This window comes from Lipophrys pholis, assembly GCF_963383615.2.
Source record: "Lipophrys pholis genome assembly, chromosome: 15".
NCBI lineage: Eukaryota > Metazoa > Chordata > Actinopteri > Blenniiformes > Blenniidae > Lipophrys > Lipophrys pholis.
Genome location: NC_137642.1, coordinates 1,783,833 through 1,801,260, shown reverse-complemented (window position 1 = coordinate 1,801,260; position 17,428 = coordinate 1,783,833). Strand labels below are relative to the sequence as shown.

General features: G+C 41.4%; 1 protein-coding gene across 2 annotated transcripts in view; it reads left to right on the top strand.

The window, feature by feature from the left end:
• smap1 (small ArfGAP 1) overlaps nt 1-17,428 on the top strand; it is a 227,822-nt gene that overhangs the window by 91,859 nt on the left and 118,535 nt on the right. Inside the window, exon 6 of one of the 2 annotated variants that reach the window (XM_080482213.1) lies at nt 69-140. The exons of the other annotated variant lie outside the window; for it this stretch is intronic. Coding sequence (XP_080338339.1) covers nt 69-140 — 72 coding nt within the window. The remainder of the gene's footprint in view (nt 1-68; nt 141-17,428) is intronic. 2 annotated transcript variants of the gene reach the window in all.

Genomic DNA, 17,428 nt, shown 5'->3' with positions numbered 1-17,428 from the left:
CACCTTTGTTGAAATGACCTTGACATGTACATGCTATTTACCTGAGAAACGCGTTTGCTTGCCTGCAGAAAGAGCATGAAAAGAAGGAGGAGAAGAAGAAAGAGAAGGACACAGACAAAGTGGAAAGACACAGCGCAAAGGTACAAACACAATAAACGGATTACGCCAGACCTTGAAAAACAAACGATTGACATTTAAACATTTACATTGAAAAGAACAGCGGAGTTCAGAATTGCTGCGATCCAAAGGAAAAACTTATGTATCTGAAGGAATTTCTTAGGAATTACAGTCGTCTTGTTACTTACACGTGTCACCAGAAATTCATTGTGCAATCTGACAGAGCTGCTTCAGTAGAAGACTATGGCTGTGGACTCTCATTCAATGTGTAAGGTTTCAGCCAGAACAGAGCGAGTACACCTCACTTCTTGTATCCAGCAGGTGGCACTATGCCCAATGATTGTGTCCCTTGACTGTGATTAGATTTGGACTCTCGTGACGTCAGTTCGTATGCAAATGAGCGTGGATGCTAACATCAGCCCATATGCTAATTCGCATGCATGCTAATGAGAGTGTGTATGTTAATGAGGACATACGCAAATGAGAATGTACATGCTAACTTGCGCATGTGCTAATGTCAGTGCGTATGCTAATACACGTGTATGCTAATGCAAGTGCATCATGCCCGATGGTTGTGCCTGTCTATTGACTGTGATCAGACATGGACTCTCAAGCAACATGTGAAGTTAGAGTCAGATCTTATCATGTACACCCCACTTCCTGTTTCGAGGAGGTGGTGCCATGGCTGATGGTCGTAATTGTTATATGGCTGTGATGAGGGTTGGACTCTGGTGCAGTGTATCAAGATTGAGATCAATCTGATCACATACATTCTATTTACATTGCACTTCCTGTTCCATGGCGTTCTTGACCATTGCCACGCCCTCAAATGGCATTACGACTGAGAGTTATCATATAGTTATGATCAGGACTGGACTCTGATGCAATGTGGCAAATTTGAGTCCTATCTGACCAAGGTCAGTCGATTTACACTACACATCCTGTTTCATGGCGAAACAAACTTCGTGCTGCGGTCATGGCCATGCTCTAAAACGTTCGTGAGAGATTTTGATAACTTTTGCTCTTCAACCCCTTTTATATCAAAAGAGTCCAAGTTGAAGTAGATTGGAGTTTCTCTGTGGGACGAGTTCGCTCTGGAAAATGTTTTAATTTGGGCAAAAATTCACCAAAATCCCTAATTTTTTTCAAAATATCCGACCTTCTGTTGAGTTTTCGGTATGTTTGTCTTGGCCTGAGGCATATATGTGCCGATTTTTGTAGCTCTCTGTGAAATGGGATTCTGGGGCTGCCTTTATCCAATTTTGCAGGTGGCACCGTTGAGCCATTTCGCAAGTCACATGTGCAACTCCCCCAAATTATCGAAACTTTAGTAAGTAAGTGAGTAAATAAATTTTATTTGTATAGCGCTTTTCACAGACAGAGTCACAACGTGCTTCACAGTAAAAACAAATAAAAACAGATAAAAAAAACATCTTAAAAACATAACAAGTGCCGAGAGTCAGTGGCACCGTGCGTCGATTGGACTAAAATGCTTCAGCAAACAACTGTGTTTTTAGGAACTTTTTAAAGATGTCCGGTGAATTCACTTACATTATTTTTTCCCTGAAAAACCTGATGTATACAATCAGATACATGCAGTGCACAGATAATCCAACAGGGGGTAGTAATTCACTCATTAGAAGGCCTTCCAGTGACACTACAGTGACACTATTGCCATGACTCAGGAGTTGGACACGGGTGGTTTTTGAAGAAGAACTTTGCCAAGTTTGAAAAGTTTAAGGTAAGAAAAACATAATATTTTTTACTGAAACATCAAGAGGAACAGTTACTGGGTTAATTCAATGTGAAACTACTTAAGATTTCATAATCTATGTTTTAGTCAAACCGTGTTGAAAATAACGTATCAAATTTGATACAGCAAGTATATAAGGTCATGTAACTCTAAATCAGTCAATTGTCATTTTATGGTATTTCATGCATTATATATAGCATACAGTCTTTTTATTTTTAAATTGCATCATTTGGTACATTTAGAGTAAAAAACGAGATATGTAACTTGCTGTATCATGATGATTGATGACTAGGTCGGTGTTGCCATGATACGATTGCTTGTAACTTCCTTTTGCTTACTACTTTTCACTAAAAACTGACCAATTCAAATAAAATTACAATCTGTTTTTGTGTGCATGTGTGTTTTTAGATGGCAAAAAAAACCTAAACACAGAGTTGAAGATTCTCTGAAAATGATTATGGTTGGGAATTCAAGTGACATGGAGCAGCAAGGGGAATTCCGACGTGCGTGGGTCTGCAAAGACCCTTTCAACGCTGCTTGCAGCTTTATTTATCTTGTGTTATCTGATTAAGTGGTGTTTAACATGTAAGTTTACATTTTCTGGAAAAATAAATGGATGTAAAATTACAAATTAACAAGAGGTATTGTATTAGCCGCATACATCTATGTTGATTGCATTCCATCATGTTTATTCCTTCTCTGTTAGATGTACATAGCGATGTGTCTTCCAGTATCTGCCTGTGTTAATAGTATTCAGTGTTGACCTTGAAAACTGGTCTGTGAGTGAGCCTCCAGTGTGGAGAAGAAAAGAGCGATGGCGACGTGCTGCATCGCTGACGGCGCTTTGTGTGCACTGCTGTTTAAGCATTGTGAAAGGCTGGATGGTGACAGCGAGAAGTGCTGCTTTTCTTTCTGCTCTTGTGTGATGAACGCACAGTGTGTCACAATGGACAGGCGGAGTCCTCCCAATCCTCCAGGGAATAAACAGTCTTGCTTTAGTTTTGAAAGGGTGTGGGTCATTTCTCATCCATTCAAGCTCTGAAACGGCGCAGTGTAATTCCGAGGGTTTATTGTTTCAGCACTGCTACAATAGGAGTGGATGCATTTGAGTCTGACATCTTTTAGTGTGGAAATCTTGGACTTGATGAAAGTGGATTTGATGTCTCTTGATGTGGAAAACCCTCCACGCTTGTTCACAGTCTTTTTACACCAATGTAATCACATGTAGGTGGGACTATTTTCTATGGTAGGGGTCTCAAACATGTTTTAGTTATAGTTTCAGCTCTAGTGGGCTGGACAGTAAAATAGTGCCATAATAACTTTAAAATTTAAACTTTGAAGTTTTTCTTTGTTGTGGCGCAGAGTATACGTGATGAAAATGCTGATATTTTCTCAAAACCAAACAATTACTATGGAAAATCGCTCCGATTTCAACATAAAGCCAATTTTGATCATGCAAATTATAGTGAAATGATCCAAAAACGTATCCTATTGCTGTTGCATTTAGGATGTTTTTACAAACTTACCTTGACAGCGCGGCTTTGAGGCTAATGCTCGCTTTCATGGAAGCATCACCTATATCTCAGCTTGGGTCTCAGGGTTGTGTAGCTACACTTAATTAACCCTTTGGGCCTGAAAGCTCAATTTGCCTGTTTTCACTGCTGTTGCTTTTGCGTTCATATCTCACTATTTAAAGTGTTTACCTTAAATATTCCTTGTTCCTTTGTTCAGCACAACCTCACCTACATGATTCTACAATTATTTATTAATTTTGACACACTGGAAGAACACACTGGACCTAAAATCACCTAAAATTGCAAAAAAAAATACAAAATATGAGCAGGTAAAAGATAGATGTTTTTATTGACAGACACAAACATGAAATAAAATATGAATTCAGGCATATTTAATCAAATTCTTGCAAAAACGTTACAAGTTAGGTGTGTAAATGAGTTTTCACGAGACCCGTGCATGTACTAATTAGCAGCGGGGGCACAGGCTGTGCCAGCCGGCTGTGTGATGCCAACTGCCGGGTGGCAGAGGTTGGCATCTCCGCCTGTACAGCTCCGGACAACGTTTCTGTACAACGTTTCTGAACATGAATTTCTCCACTGTACCATGAATAACGACATATACAATCGAGTTCTTATAAAAAATAAAGTTTATACCCATAACTCTGTACTGCACCTGATAACACAGTATTTCTCCACAGTTATATGTAAAAAGTAATTAATGTAATGAATTGGGGCACCACCAGATAAACTGGAAATAGCTAATTACCAAAATAGTCTTGTTTGTAAAAAGGTTTATTTAAGTTAATTAATATCTCTGTCCCCCGGCTAGCTCAGTTGGTAGAGCATGAGACTCACAATCTCAGGGTAGTGGGTTCGTGTCCCATGCCGTGGGCTCACCACCTGCAGGAAGGTTCTTAAATGGTGCTCAGACTGTCACCCCCGCGACCCGGAAACGGATAAGCGGAAGAAAATGAATGAATAATATCTCTGTGTCGATAAATACACAATAATCACCAAGAATCGTTCATTTCAGCTAACAGGCGTTTATTAACAAAAGTGTATTAATTCATGAATAATTCTGAAATCATCTCATAAATTGACACATTCAATTAGCAAAAGACATCTGACACGGAGATCGAATCCACTAAACTGCAAACATTATGTACAAAGAGTGTGTGTGTGTGTGTGTGTCTATGGTCTGGAGTGATGAGCAGAATAGGTGTAATGACCCGGAACGTCCACCAGGTGGAGGCAGACGTTGGCGAGTGAATGTGAGTGGGTGTAGCGACCTCGAACGGACACCAGAGGGAGGCAGGCGTTGGGTTCAGTGTGGTGACCATGACAACCACTAGGGGCGTGCAGCGGCGCGCAATGACTTGATGCGTCCACGTGAAGTGGGAAGCGACTATTGGTAGGGGTTGGTGTTGGTAGTGATAGTTGTTGGTATTGGTGTTGCTGTTGGTAGTTGTTGGGATTGATAGTTGTTGATGTTGGTAGTTGTTGGTATTGATAGTTGTTGGTATTGGTGTTGCTATCGGTAGTTGTTGGTATTGATAGTTGTTGGTATTGGTGTTGGTATTGGTAGTTGTTGATATTGGTAGGGGTTGGTGTTGGTATTGGTGCTGGTATTGATAGGTGTTGCTGTTGGTGTTGGTCGGGGTTGGTGTTGATAGTTGTTGGTATTGATAGTTATTTGTAACATTATTGAGAGAAACCCATGTTCTCCTATGTTGACAGGGTATTGGGTATTGTTATTGGTAGGTGTTGGTATTGATAGTTGTCGGTATTGGTGGGGGTTGTGTTGGTGTGTGTGTGGTGGAGTTGGATTGTTATTCTGGTGACTGTCAAAATCAAACTACCAAGTTGGATTGTTATTACAGTGACTGTCAAAATAAAACTACCAAGTCTCAGGAGGATATGGACTGAGAGTCATGACACCCTGGAGGAAACATTGTTGTTATTGTCCATCTGCTGAGCATGTGCAGAAGAACTATGTACTACTTCCGTGGAACAGTGTTTCTACTATTTTGTGTAAGTGGACATTCTTTTCAAAACTTTTGTGAAATGAAAATTCGTCGTGTAAATGGGGTCAAAATTTAGCGTGTGAATAAATAAATAAATCTCGATCAGCTCATAATTAACCAGATATAAACACCATGACATGATGAAATACAACAAGGATCCTACTGTGACATGAAAAGTCAACATAACGTATTGAAGGAGTATTGGAATATGAGGATGGAAATAAGTGAGCCAGTTTGGACAGAAATGTAATTTCAGATGTTCTTTATTGTCGTTGTTTTGCTTTGAACTGAATGCACATGTGTGCACAACATAACAGGCCACATATTGATGGATGTGTGTGTATCGGTGTGAGAGTGGGAGGAAGAGGAGGACGAGCAATGGGGTGAAGGTGTGTGTGTTTCTGGGTCATGGTTAGTAAATTCACAGTATTTCTATGGCCTCCAAAGCGGTGAAGGAATAATGCGTGTGTGTGTGTGTGTGTGTGTGTGTGTGTGGGTGCATGTTCAGAACCTCTACAGGGAACTAGAAAATAGGCTATTTAAAAACACAGTCCGCGTTCCTTTCTATTTATAGTTGAAACTCCATTGACTAATTCCCTGTAAAATGTTTTGCTGGTATTCTTTGTTAAACTCAAGAACCTATGGAATACCTTTTTTTTCCCATTTAATTGATCATAAGTGAAGAAACTGCTATAATATACCTACACCTCCATTCTGTACATACTGTATGATGTGTGCATGTTAGTGGAGAGTCCCCAGATGTGTCATTTCTCAGCTAAAGTTCACACAACATTCCAAAGTTCAATCCAGCTTTATATATTAAGCACATTTAAAAACTGCAGTGGAGCAAAGTGCTGTTCAAAAAACAGATGAGATGCAAAAGTGCACAGTTCACACATTTACGTACAATAGATAGATAGATCGATAGATAGATAGGGACAACACAATAAAACAAATGGAGGTAAAACAGATTAAAAGGATAAAACACATAATCTACAATTCATTAAAAAGCTGAGTAAAAACCGCGTAGGATAGAAAGTCAACAGCTCATGTGGTGTCGAAGGCTGAAGAGAACAGGCAGGTTTTAAGGCTTCTTTAAGGCCCTGTTTACATGTTTCATGTGACAACATTTAATTTGTCAAAAAAAAGGAGTGCGATTACACTGCATGAAGAAAATGGAGAGAACCCGACACCTGTATGGACTGATGATGAATCGGATACTATCAGGGGAGAGTCTCAACTATAAAACTACTGATTTGGACAATAAAACTAGAATACGGACCATGAGTCATACTACTACTGGGGCCACCATGTTTGTTTACCGGCTCATGGGCAGTAGGAAGGATTTACCAAAGGGGGAGACGCATACGCGCAGTAACAGCACGCTGTAGCTTCTGGCAGTCTCTGCGGTGGGGGGTGGGGGGTGTGGTGGGGTGTGGGGGGTGTGGTGGGGGTCGCGCCCGTGAAAGAAAAGTTCCACCTTGGGAGCCGGTATAAAAAAGTCACAGATGCAGTGGATCCGAACACCGGTGTCGTGTAAACGGACCCCTCAAAAGTGAATAAAGTTTTGCGGATACACCTGTTGTGTAAATGGGGGAAGTAAATTCACGTCTGATGGACAGAGGCACATCATTCCACTGCCTCGAGGCAAAGATTGCAATGTTGTTTTAAATGACGTAAACAATATAAAAGATGTCTGGGAGAGTGTGGTGAGACCCAGTGAGGTTGTTACCTACTGGACCCTCAGAAAAGAGTTTACCCAGATCTCTGATCTCAGCCAGGTGGACTCGCCTCCTACATGCCTGACCCTGCTTCCGCCATCATAGTTAGCCTTTAGCTGTTATGAGGATACATTCCACATGATGAAAAGTCTTGGACCGACATCAACAATGTAAAATACTGACCTTACTTAGCGACACTCAGACAAATTCTTCTCCATCTGGAACCAAGTTCTGACACATTTAAAAACATCTTGACACTTGACCTGATGATAAGAAGTCTTCCTGAAGGGATTTAATCATTTAGAACACTTTGGACCGAAGCAGAGATTCATTAACAGTCATGTGTCTTTATTTTTTCTTTTCTATATCCTCTTCTTTGTTTTGAATTTGGAATCCGGCTGGTCCAGAATGGAATTCTGATCACAAATATCTAATTCAACATGTCTGGAAATGTAATCCTACCCCTTCTTCAACATGAAATAATTCCATTTCATACCTGTTGGCTATTACTTGTTTGTCTCGTCTATTTATTTGCAAATTATTTTCCGTTTGTACATTATGACTTTGTTCCATAGTTTCATTGTTAATTATTAACATGTTCATCATCTATTTTCTAATCAAATTATGTTTTTTTGGAATGACTGTTAGTCTTCAAGTTGAACATGGAATCGGGGCCGGCCAGATTCCGGATCGGGCTGGATCTCAGTCTGGTCATCGACACTAAAAATAAAATGTATTTACTTTTTTTTTAAAATCAGCTTCTCAGGTGGGTGCTCTGATTCGTCACAGCTAAATTGAAAATACTGACATTATGAATGCACTTTTTATATGAAGATACGTGGATGTTTATATAGAACCCACCTGTTCAATAGTTCACCTTTACATTATTATTCAAGCCTGTAGAACTCTAATGGCGGTGGGGTGGGGTGGGGTGGGGTGGGGTGGGGTTGATACCATTCTTCTAAAAGACTTTTATAGCTTTGATAATCAGTGGTCATCTGGGCTGAGATGCTTTCAGACAACCTTGGTATTGTGTTTCGTTCGTGAGCATTAGTGACTGCAGGAGGAACAATTTCAAGTCCAGACTCGTATGATGTCTGAGAATTCGATCCGTCACTCTTGGAAAAACCCGATCCTGCACATGGAGGTCAACTAACACATTCTTAGTCTCCCTGCTTAGAAGTTGCAGCTCTGAACTACTCCATCTCTTACTCAACCGTATGTCAATTCCTCCCTCTCATGTCCGTTTACATACATGTCTGCAGCTTGTCTCTCTGCTATTTGCTCCCATCTTGTCGCTTGTCTCAAGTTACTTTTGTGTGAATATAACCGACAGCAGTGCCGTCATGAATCTCCTCCAGCAGCTGAAGACAATCGGTGCTGAAACTAAATATTGCATTTTATTGTAATGGAATAAAGGCAATCAGCATATTATTATGAGCGATTGATAAAAATTGAATTAGCTCCAGACGTGGGGTAACATTAGGCCGTCTTCCCGTATGGACTCACAAAGCCTGGACGTAAGAGCCAATGAGGGCTGATACAAACACCCTTACTGAATCCTCCAAACAACAAGCATATTTACCTCGACTACTCCAGAGATAGTTCCCGATAATAAAAGGAGTAATTGGTCCCGTCTGACCTCTTCTAATTAGATGGTGGCTAAAGTTAGAACTGCATAATTTAAGGATAACCTTGCTGAGTATTGGAAGCGATCTGATTTTTCAGAACTTCCAACACGAGTAGTCAATGTCTCCAGGTGGACTGACTGCATGAATGGAACCTATCTATAACTGACCATAACCTGCCATAACCTGCTGCTGCTGTTGTTCCTGTGGTTGGAAAGAAGGAAAGAAAAAGTAGTTGAGTGACTCATAACTAGTGGTGGGAATTGATAAGATTTTATCAATATCACTGCCATTATCAATTCTGCTTTTCAATCCAATTCCTTGTAAATTATCCTAACAATTCCTGAGTATTGTTTTGAGGGGGAAAAAAAGTAGTTTTACAGTCTTCTGCACCAAAAGGAACAATACAATTTTTTCCTAAGATGAAACTTGAAGTATAATTTTTCCCTTAAAAAAGAACAGTCAAATGTGTATTTGCCTTCATTGGATGCCCCCTGGAATTTACACTTTTTTAAATTTTGCGCTGTTGACAAGTTAACCCTCTCTGGGAGTTCGGAGACTGGAGAGGAATGAAGAAGTGACGTAGCAGGAGGAACGAGTTCTCTTGGTCCGCAGGGAATGCTGTTTTCATATTGTGTTGGTGCTTTTTTTGAGGGGATATTCAACACAGAACAATCTAAGACATAGACCTACAGTAGTAGACCTCTACTAGATTGTGTATGTCTACACAGTAGACATACTCTAGTAGATCGTTTACTATATGTTGAAGATGAGAGGCTCACACATATCGTGAAGAATCAACTAACATATGTCTACGCTGTCGGCTTGTTGGAGCAGACATTCACTACACGGGACAGATTGACGGCAGAGTTCATTTTATTAAAAGTCCCTCATTAGTCCTCAGACATGACATTTTTTCACCAAATGGACCATCTTCAGCAGCCTCTGGGGAGGTGATGGAGGCTGGGGGTGTAGCTCAGGAGGAGGTGATGGAGGCCGGGGGTGTAGCTCAGGGAGCCATTGGTGCAGGTTGTTTTGACTATCAGAGTAAACCGGAGTACCGGAGGAGAACCAGCACACAGAGAGAGAGAGAACATGAAAACTCCACACAGAAAGGCTCCTGCCGGGATTTGCACCGAGACTTTTTTTTTTTTTAACTTGTACCTTGTGGCTGTGAGGCGAGAGGCTGTGGACTCTGTGGATTCAGGACGTGGTGAGTGAACATGTATTACCATATTGTATTATTTAGTTGTTTATCGTCTCCCACTTTAGACCTTCTTCCTCTCCATGTTTTCTCCTGGTTGAAGGACGTCTGCGTCGCAGTGTGTGACGTAATGCAACGTACCGCAACGCAACTTGACGTCATGCTGGAAAATGAATCGTTAAGAAGAATCAAACACATATCAGGTGTACGATTCCGATGGAATTGATCATTTGGAACCGGTTCAAAGTCAGAATTGGTTTTCGATTCCCATCCCTACTCATAACACCATCTTCTGGTATTACAGTGGTATTCCAATCACTTACGACTAATATTCATAATCACCTTGTTTTAATGTATTTCCTTTATGTACTTGTAAAACACTGTTAATTGCCTTGTGTCTTAATGGCAGTATAGAAATATATTTGCCTTGTCTAACGAGACTGATCATGCTACAAGTAGCTTTAAGAATGAATGTATTTGCATGTGTGTGCACAGAGAAATGTGTTGTTGTCCATCTTCTCTTCATCTCTCTCTTCCTTACCAGCAGCACTCCTGCAGCCATCCAGCCCCTGTGTCAAGGAGATGTCTGAGGACCTTCTGTGCGCGTGTGCACACTTGACACAAAAGGAGAGACTTGTTAGTTAGTATGCTGATGTGCTGAAAGCTGTTTAATGTTCAGGATAACAGCAAACATGCTGACAGACATGTTTTCTCTCTTCCCTTTTTCATCCCCTCTCCATCCATTCTCACCCTTCGCCCGGCACATGCCCATCAAGCACCAGCACCACTTTTTATAGCATCATGCGCCTGTCTAGTCCACTGATCCGCTTGTATAAGAACTAACTTCTGTCAACTGTGCTAATGAGGATTTTAGTCTTTTTATAATTCCACTGAATCACAGTATCAAAGTTGATGGTTTTAGTTACAAACAATAACAGCTCCTCTGGACTGTGAGCATCATGGGAAACTGAAATCCAGCATTCTGATGTCAAAGGACACAATGAAAATATATTTAGTAATGGGCTATATATTCAGAAGGCTATGCTTTGATATGAAACCACCACCTAATGCTGTCTGCGTTGACGCTTTGCACAACTCCAACAGCCTTCAATACTCCTGCATAATACTGAGTCTACAGTACACATAGAGCAACGTGTAGCATCTATCTATGCACTGCTCTATATGTACTTTAGACCAGCGGTCCTCAACCTTTTTTGCTGCACGGACTTGTTTTAATCAACATAATTTTTTCGCAGACTGGAAGGACGGTGTATGAAAAGGCCTTAACGAGGCCAGAGCACTGACGTAAGTGAACCGTTTTCAAAATAAAATTATTAAACTTTTTAATCTCTCTTTGCGGCCCAGTACCAAATGATCCACAGACTGGTACTAGTCCACAGCCCAGCAGTTGGGGACCCCTGCTGTAGACTGAGGGACCGGGCCCACTGTTTTAATTTGAATAATCTTCTGCATGTAGCATCGCTGTTGTGTGAGCCCCGGAACTTTGTAGCATGTAGCATGTAGCACTGCTCTGAATAAAATGCTCTTGATCCACTGAGCCGCTACAGTAATGAGCGTCATCAGGTCATTTGTCCATACCAGCTGTTGGCAACCCCCGGCTCCGGAGCTGCATGTGGCTCTTTACACCCTCTTCTGTGGCTCCTTGAGCCTCGGTCCCACCGCAGTAAGTGCCGGGGCGAGGTGGGCAGCTACAGTACGGTGAGGGAATGCACACCCAGATCCAATTCTGTTGTGCAGTCCCACCACAGGGAGTGCGGTTAAAATGTACCGAACTCATTGTGATCCACGGACTGGAAGGACGATTCCCATGAAAACTACACGGGACTTAAAAAACTGAACAAACTGAACACCATGTAACGGGGCAGGTATATAAAGTAGTTATGCAACAGTGATCACAGCATATGACTCATGGGACCAATGCAGAAGTTGTGTCCGCATCTCCGCAGCCCTCCGAGAAAAGCCATCGGCCTCCATTTACTGTGACACAGTGGAAAACATTGTAATTTCAAACAGCAGCGTCCAGCTCTCGCTGATTCTCCTCCTCTCCTGTTACGTCTGTGCCTCGTGGGGAGATGGCGGTGCTGTGAAGCACCAACGTTTAAATAAACCAGGCAACAAAACAACCAGTGTGTGCAAAGCAGCGGATTCGAACAGTAGCAGGAGGGTTGACGGCAGGTCAGATATTTGAATAATGCGGACTTAGTGAGAGTGACAATGGTCACTACCAATCAGCCAACCTGTAGAGGAATGATGCTGATGAAGGTCCTTCACTTCTTCACCTCACTGCCACAGACAGTGGCAATTATTCACTTCTACAACTATCTACACAACAACTGAATGACATTGAATGTGACACCTCTCACTCTCATGGTTCTAAAACCCCAAACTCCCACTTGTATTTACCGATTAAATAATATTGTAGTGGCAGGCAGACATGCGGGCAGATGGACAGATGTATGGACGGAGGGACGGATGGATGGAGGGACGGACGACTCGAAACATGGAGAAGGTGCTGGTCTATTGTTGGTGGGTCAGCAGATTCTGGGCTGGAAATGTGCCGCACCGCCTCTCTCTCGTCCTCCTCACTTATGTTTTTTGTAATGAAAAAAATTTAATTGGGACTTTTATCGAACAGATTGAAGTGAGTGATGCAGTGATAACCTCTTTGTAGGGAGCTGGTTCACCTGTGCTGCCACCATAGTCCAGTAGTTATGATTCTTACCAGCTGTGTGGGGAGACAAGGGTTTGAGGCCTCATTCGTGCAATAATTCATTCATGTTTAGTTAATTGTATGGAGATTTTGTTTATTCTTTTTGTTTTCGATCTGCCATTCCTTAGTATTTTTTTTACGTAGCACAGAGGTTAAAATCTACAGTGTTATCTTCTCTTTTATGTTCAGAGCATTTTGTGGCTCTCAGTGTTTCTGCTCAGTGGAAAATGGATCAAAATGGCTCTTTGAGTGTTGATGGTTACCGATCCCTGGTCCATTCTAATGTCTGTGTACTCCCTTTGTTAATAGCATATTTTTCTCTGTGTGCATGTGTGTGATTTCATTACAGTAACAACCAACAGCAGCAACCCGTAGCCCAACATGATAACGACAGCGTTCTCAGCATATCTTTCATTTCCATGTACGTGGACATCATTTTCAAAACGTTGCAGTTTAAACGCCAAACCTTTCTGATATGAAAGTGTTGAATTTTTTTGTCAATTTGACTTCTTGTAAAATTCTGCAGTGAATCTAAAATTATCTCCAGATCAGTGTGTTTCATATCTGAATGAGCTGATAGCACCATAGGATTCTTATGGGCCTTTCACATTCAGCCAGTCCACGACTTGTTTCACTTGGGAGGGAGGGGAGCCGAGAATTTTCACACCCTAATTTGGTTCACGTTTACTTTTGAGACCGTACCAAACTGGAAAACAGAAACTGGAAAATGTCACACAATTGCAACAGCTGCTGGTCAATCACGCATCCTGACAGCCAGATTGTTCCTCCTCGGCGTACCATGACAGCATGTCAGTCCGATGCGATCATCTTTTTCTGCAGCAACGCAGTCCCTTAACGGTAGTTTCACTCCTAAATCATTTATAAGAATGCTCCTCATCTACTTTTGTATCAGGGCTGCCGGATCATCTTCAATCACCCAGATAGTACACTAATCCTTACTGCATGACATGTTGGGACTCGGTGAGTCATTGTTCATGAGGATCGTGCGAGGAGGTCATGTGATGGCGAGCTGAGATATGAGCTCGTCAATAAGGCCGGCTTTGTGTCTGAGCTGCCTGATAGACTTATTGTAATGTGCTGCCTTATTCTCTCTCAATGCAGCGCAGTATTCCAAGAATTACATTTCTATTGAAGACCTCTGCCCCTCCCGATTGATATTTACTGCGAGCCTAAAGCAGCACAGCGGTGCGAAAGAAAGGTTGTGGAGGTTGAAGGCTGATAGAGGAGGAGGAGAAGTTCAGGGATGATGCTCACGTTTGTTTAGATGTACTTATACTATATTCGTCATCCATCACACCCCAGATAACATGTGCAAGCACTGCAGAAATGACAATAACTCTTTACCCGTGCTTTGGGCGGTGACGGATGGTTTTGCACAGCAGTGGGCCAAGGTTTTATGGGGTTATAAAACTTCTCATATCAGTTTTATGGCACTTCACAGTAAAGCGACAAGACATGTTTTATTGGATGAGGAAACAGAAATTTATGACTTCTTGCTTTGAACATCAGAGACTTTATCAATGTCATAATTTCTTGCACAATATTTACTCACAAAACCTTTTTAATTCATAACAACGCTTCAAAGATTTTGAAAAAGTCTATTAACTTACATTTAAAAGGTAAAGACCTTATGAATGAACACACTGTAAATAAGAAGAAATATTTCTATATACTGTCTGTACCAGTGATCGGTAACATGTGGTACATCCCAACATAATCATTGGCCTCGTTGACATGTTTTTAAGTGAAAAAAACTCAGCTTTGTGAAAACGGCTCCCAAGGTGAAACTTTAAGAACATTCTAACTACGTCTCAATGCAAACGAGGGAAAACGCAACTCTTTGAAAGAGTTTGTGGAAACGATGGAAGCCCTGCTTACTGCACACAGTGGCTGCACTAAACAGTTCTTCTGCACTTGAAAGAAAATTAAGAGCAATCCTATAAATGCAATCTTCCTTTTGTTTTAAAAGGTTAGACTTGCTCTTGTGGTCTCCAATCCTTCATGACGCGCTCATAAAATTTCCCGCAGTCAATTTAGCAATTTCGTTTCCTTTATTGTTTTCAAATATTTTCACAAACAAATCAAGTTTCTTACCGCCATGGAGAGGTATTGGCAGGCAGAAGGGACGACCAGATCACATTTTCAATGCAGTTTTAAAGCGGTCTAAAACTGTATACCTGACTGGAGACGCACACTGCACTCCATCAGCACAGGTGCTGCACAGAAGGGTGGGGCGGCTGAAAACCGAGAGGGGGGCGATGACGTGATGCATAGTATGAGAAAACGTATGCAGCCCAATTGTTTTATTTAAGCAGGGCTTGACATTAAGGATTTTTACTTGCCCGAAGTTTAATGGTAATCTATAAGCTTGGGTAATGTATGAATTCGACCAATAAAAACATTGTAATGTTTCTGTAATTGTTTTTTGAATAAACTTGAGGTATATTTGACTCCAATTAAAAATTACTTGACAAACATAATAGGACTTCACAAATTATTTTTACAATTTAAATTCAGATTCTGACATAGTACTGAAATATGTAGCCTATCAGAGTTCATTTACATATTCAATTTATTTACACATTAACAGAGTCATTTCAATGAAATGATATAATTCAGTGACGAGAGTACACCAATAAAAAGACACAAAACTGAAGCATGACAGAGTCCAGTAATGAATAACACAAACTGACAAAATGTAGATCCAGTGTGTCTCCAAAATATTTTGAAAACAAGTATTGAAGCACAATTAATGAACATTCAAATGTTCTTATTTCAGGTGTCTGATTGAGGGACAGCTTCAGGAACTTGTTCATCTACATTGCAGTAGTGATGCACCGATCCATGTTTTTTCACTTCCGATCCGATCCTGATACTTAAATTTGTATATCTGCTGATACAATTCTGATACCAGAGCTCTGTTTGCTTTAATATTATCATCATCGTTGACTTTATATGAGGCTGTAATAAACTCTACAGTAAAGTATGAAATGTACAAATGTATTCTCTCAAAAGGCAACTTGAGATTTAGTATCAGGTCAGAAAAGAAAGCAGTACAAACTATTTTTGTTCCATTTGGACAATGTGGGGGTCTGAGTGATGTCATCATCTCATAATAACTAGTTCTATGTTTAAAACCTCAGAATCACTCTATTAATCCTTGGAGAAATACTTTAGCAACGCAGCACAAACAATGTTTCCAGCTCTAACACAGCTCCAACCATTGGGACTATTTTCAGGGAGTTTAGCGAGGAGTAGGACGCAGCTTCACGGAGGTGTGAGTCGTCTGCTACGGTGGAGGAGCTGCTTTTCATTGTTTTGATATCAGTGCTGTTCTCCTCGGAGAGGTGGAGTTTTAAAACAGTGACATCTGGCTGCAGAGCGCCGCCTTGCTGTACTACGGCTTTGTAAACATCCACGCTGCTGTGTTGCTTTGTGGTGTTTTGAGCGTAAAATCCGTCCAAAGAGCGACATGTCATGAAAAGTTGGATAGCACAGTGCTACTTCCCTAGCCTGCTCGCTGGCTGCAAACTGTGGAATCGATTTCCTGACTCTTTCCTCCTGGTCTCATTGAGACCCGCCTCTTCAGGAAATCCAGTCCACAGTTTATAGCCAGCGAGCAGAGCAGCAGCAGGGAAACACTGTGGAGTCATTTTAGTAACAGTGAAGCAGACAAGGCTTCATGGATCAGAAATCTCTGCAGGTTGGATCAGAAATTTCTGATCCTTGAATTACGTTGATTTCAGAACCCGATCCCGGGTCAGATCTGCTCCATCCCTTAAAAACCACAAGCCCGTTCAGGCAAGGTGGGCAGATGATTCACTTGCCCGAGCAAAACTTTTACTAGCCCCGGACGCTTTAATGTGGAGTCCTGCTGAGCCACATAGAAGCGTGATAAGACACAAGTTACAATAATACATGGTAAAACTAAAACACACGGCTGCTGTGAGTGTGAGGGCAGACTTTCCGCTCCCATTGAACTGGTCTCAGAGGGTATGGGCATGGCAGGTTGGCGGGCACTTCACTAACCTCCCCCTGCTTAATGCACCTCTTCTCCAGTTCAGCCCGAGCCAGCAGGTGCTCCTTGGCTTCTCCGGCTATCTGGTTACTGCTGCCAGGCTGCAGGGACGTCGCAGACAGTGTCGTTTTTTGGGGTTGTTTAGCCATTTTCGTATATCCATTGTGATATCAGTGATACGTGAAAGGTGACTGATAATATACAGCCGCTGGCTACTCTTTGTGGCAGATAGATACGATTACGTCAGGTGCGTGATCGTGTGGTGGGTTGAAGAACCACTGAAAACACAAGTCAGTGGTGTCTCTGCGATTTTTTGGTTGTTTTGAACTCATCATAGACTGAAAACAATATATATAAAGAAATATAAAACTACATTTTGACTGAGGGGGTGGCACTGTCTGCGTGAGTGGGCGACGCAGATCAATAAATCAACAAATAAATTGTGATCCATCAAATTAAATATAGGAATTAATGATAAAACATTTAATATTCAAGTATTTGGCTCCAACAAATCCTTTCTTCCAGAGCATCATGACTCCCAGTCCATATACTCATGGGACTTGGTAGTTTTATAGTTGACAGACACCATAATAATCCAACTTCACCATCTGTCCATCCAAATGTGTTTTTTTCCATTGTTAATGTTTATAGCCTATTGTTCTCTGCATGCATGTAGTATCACTACAAAAACAAGCAG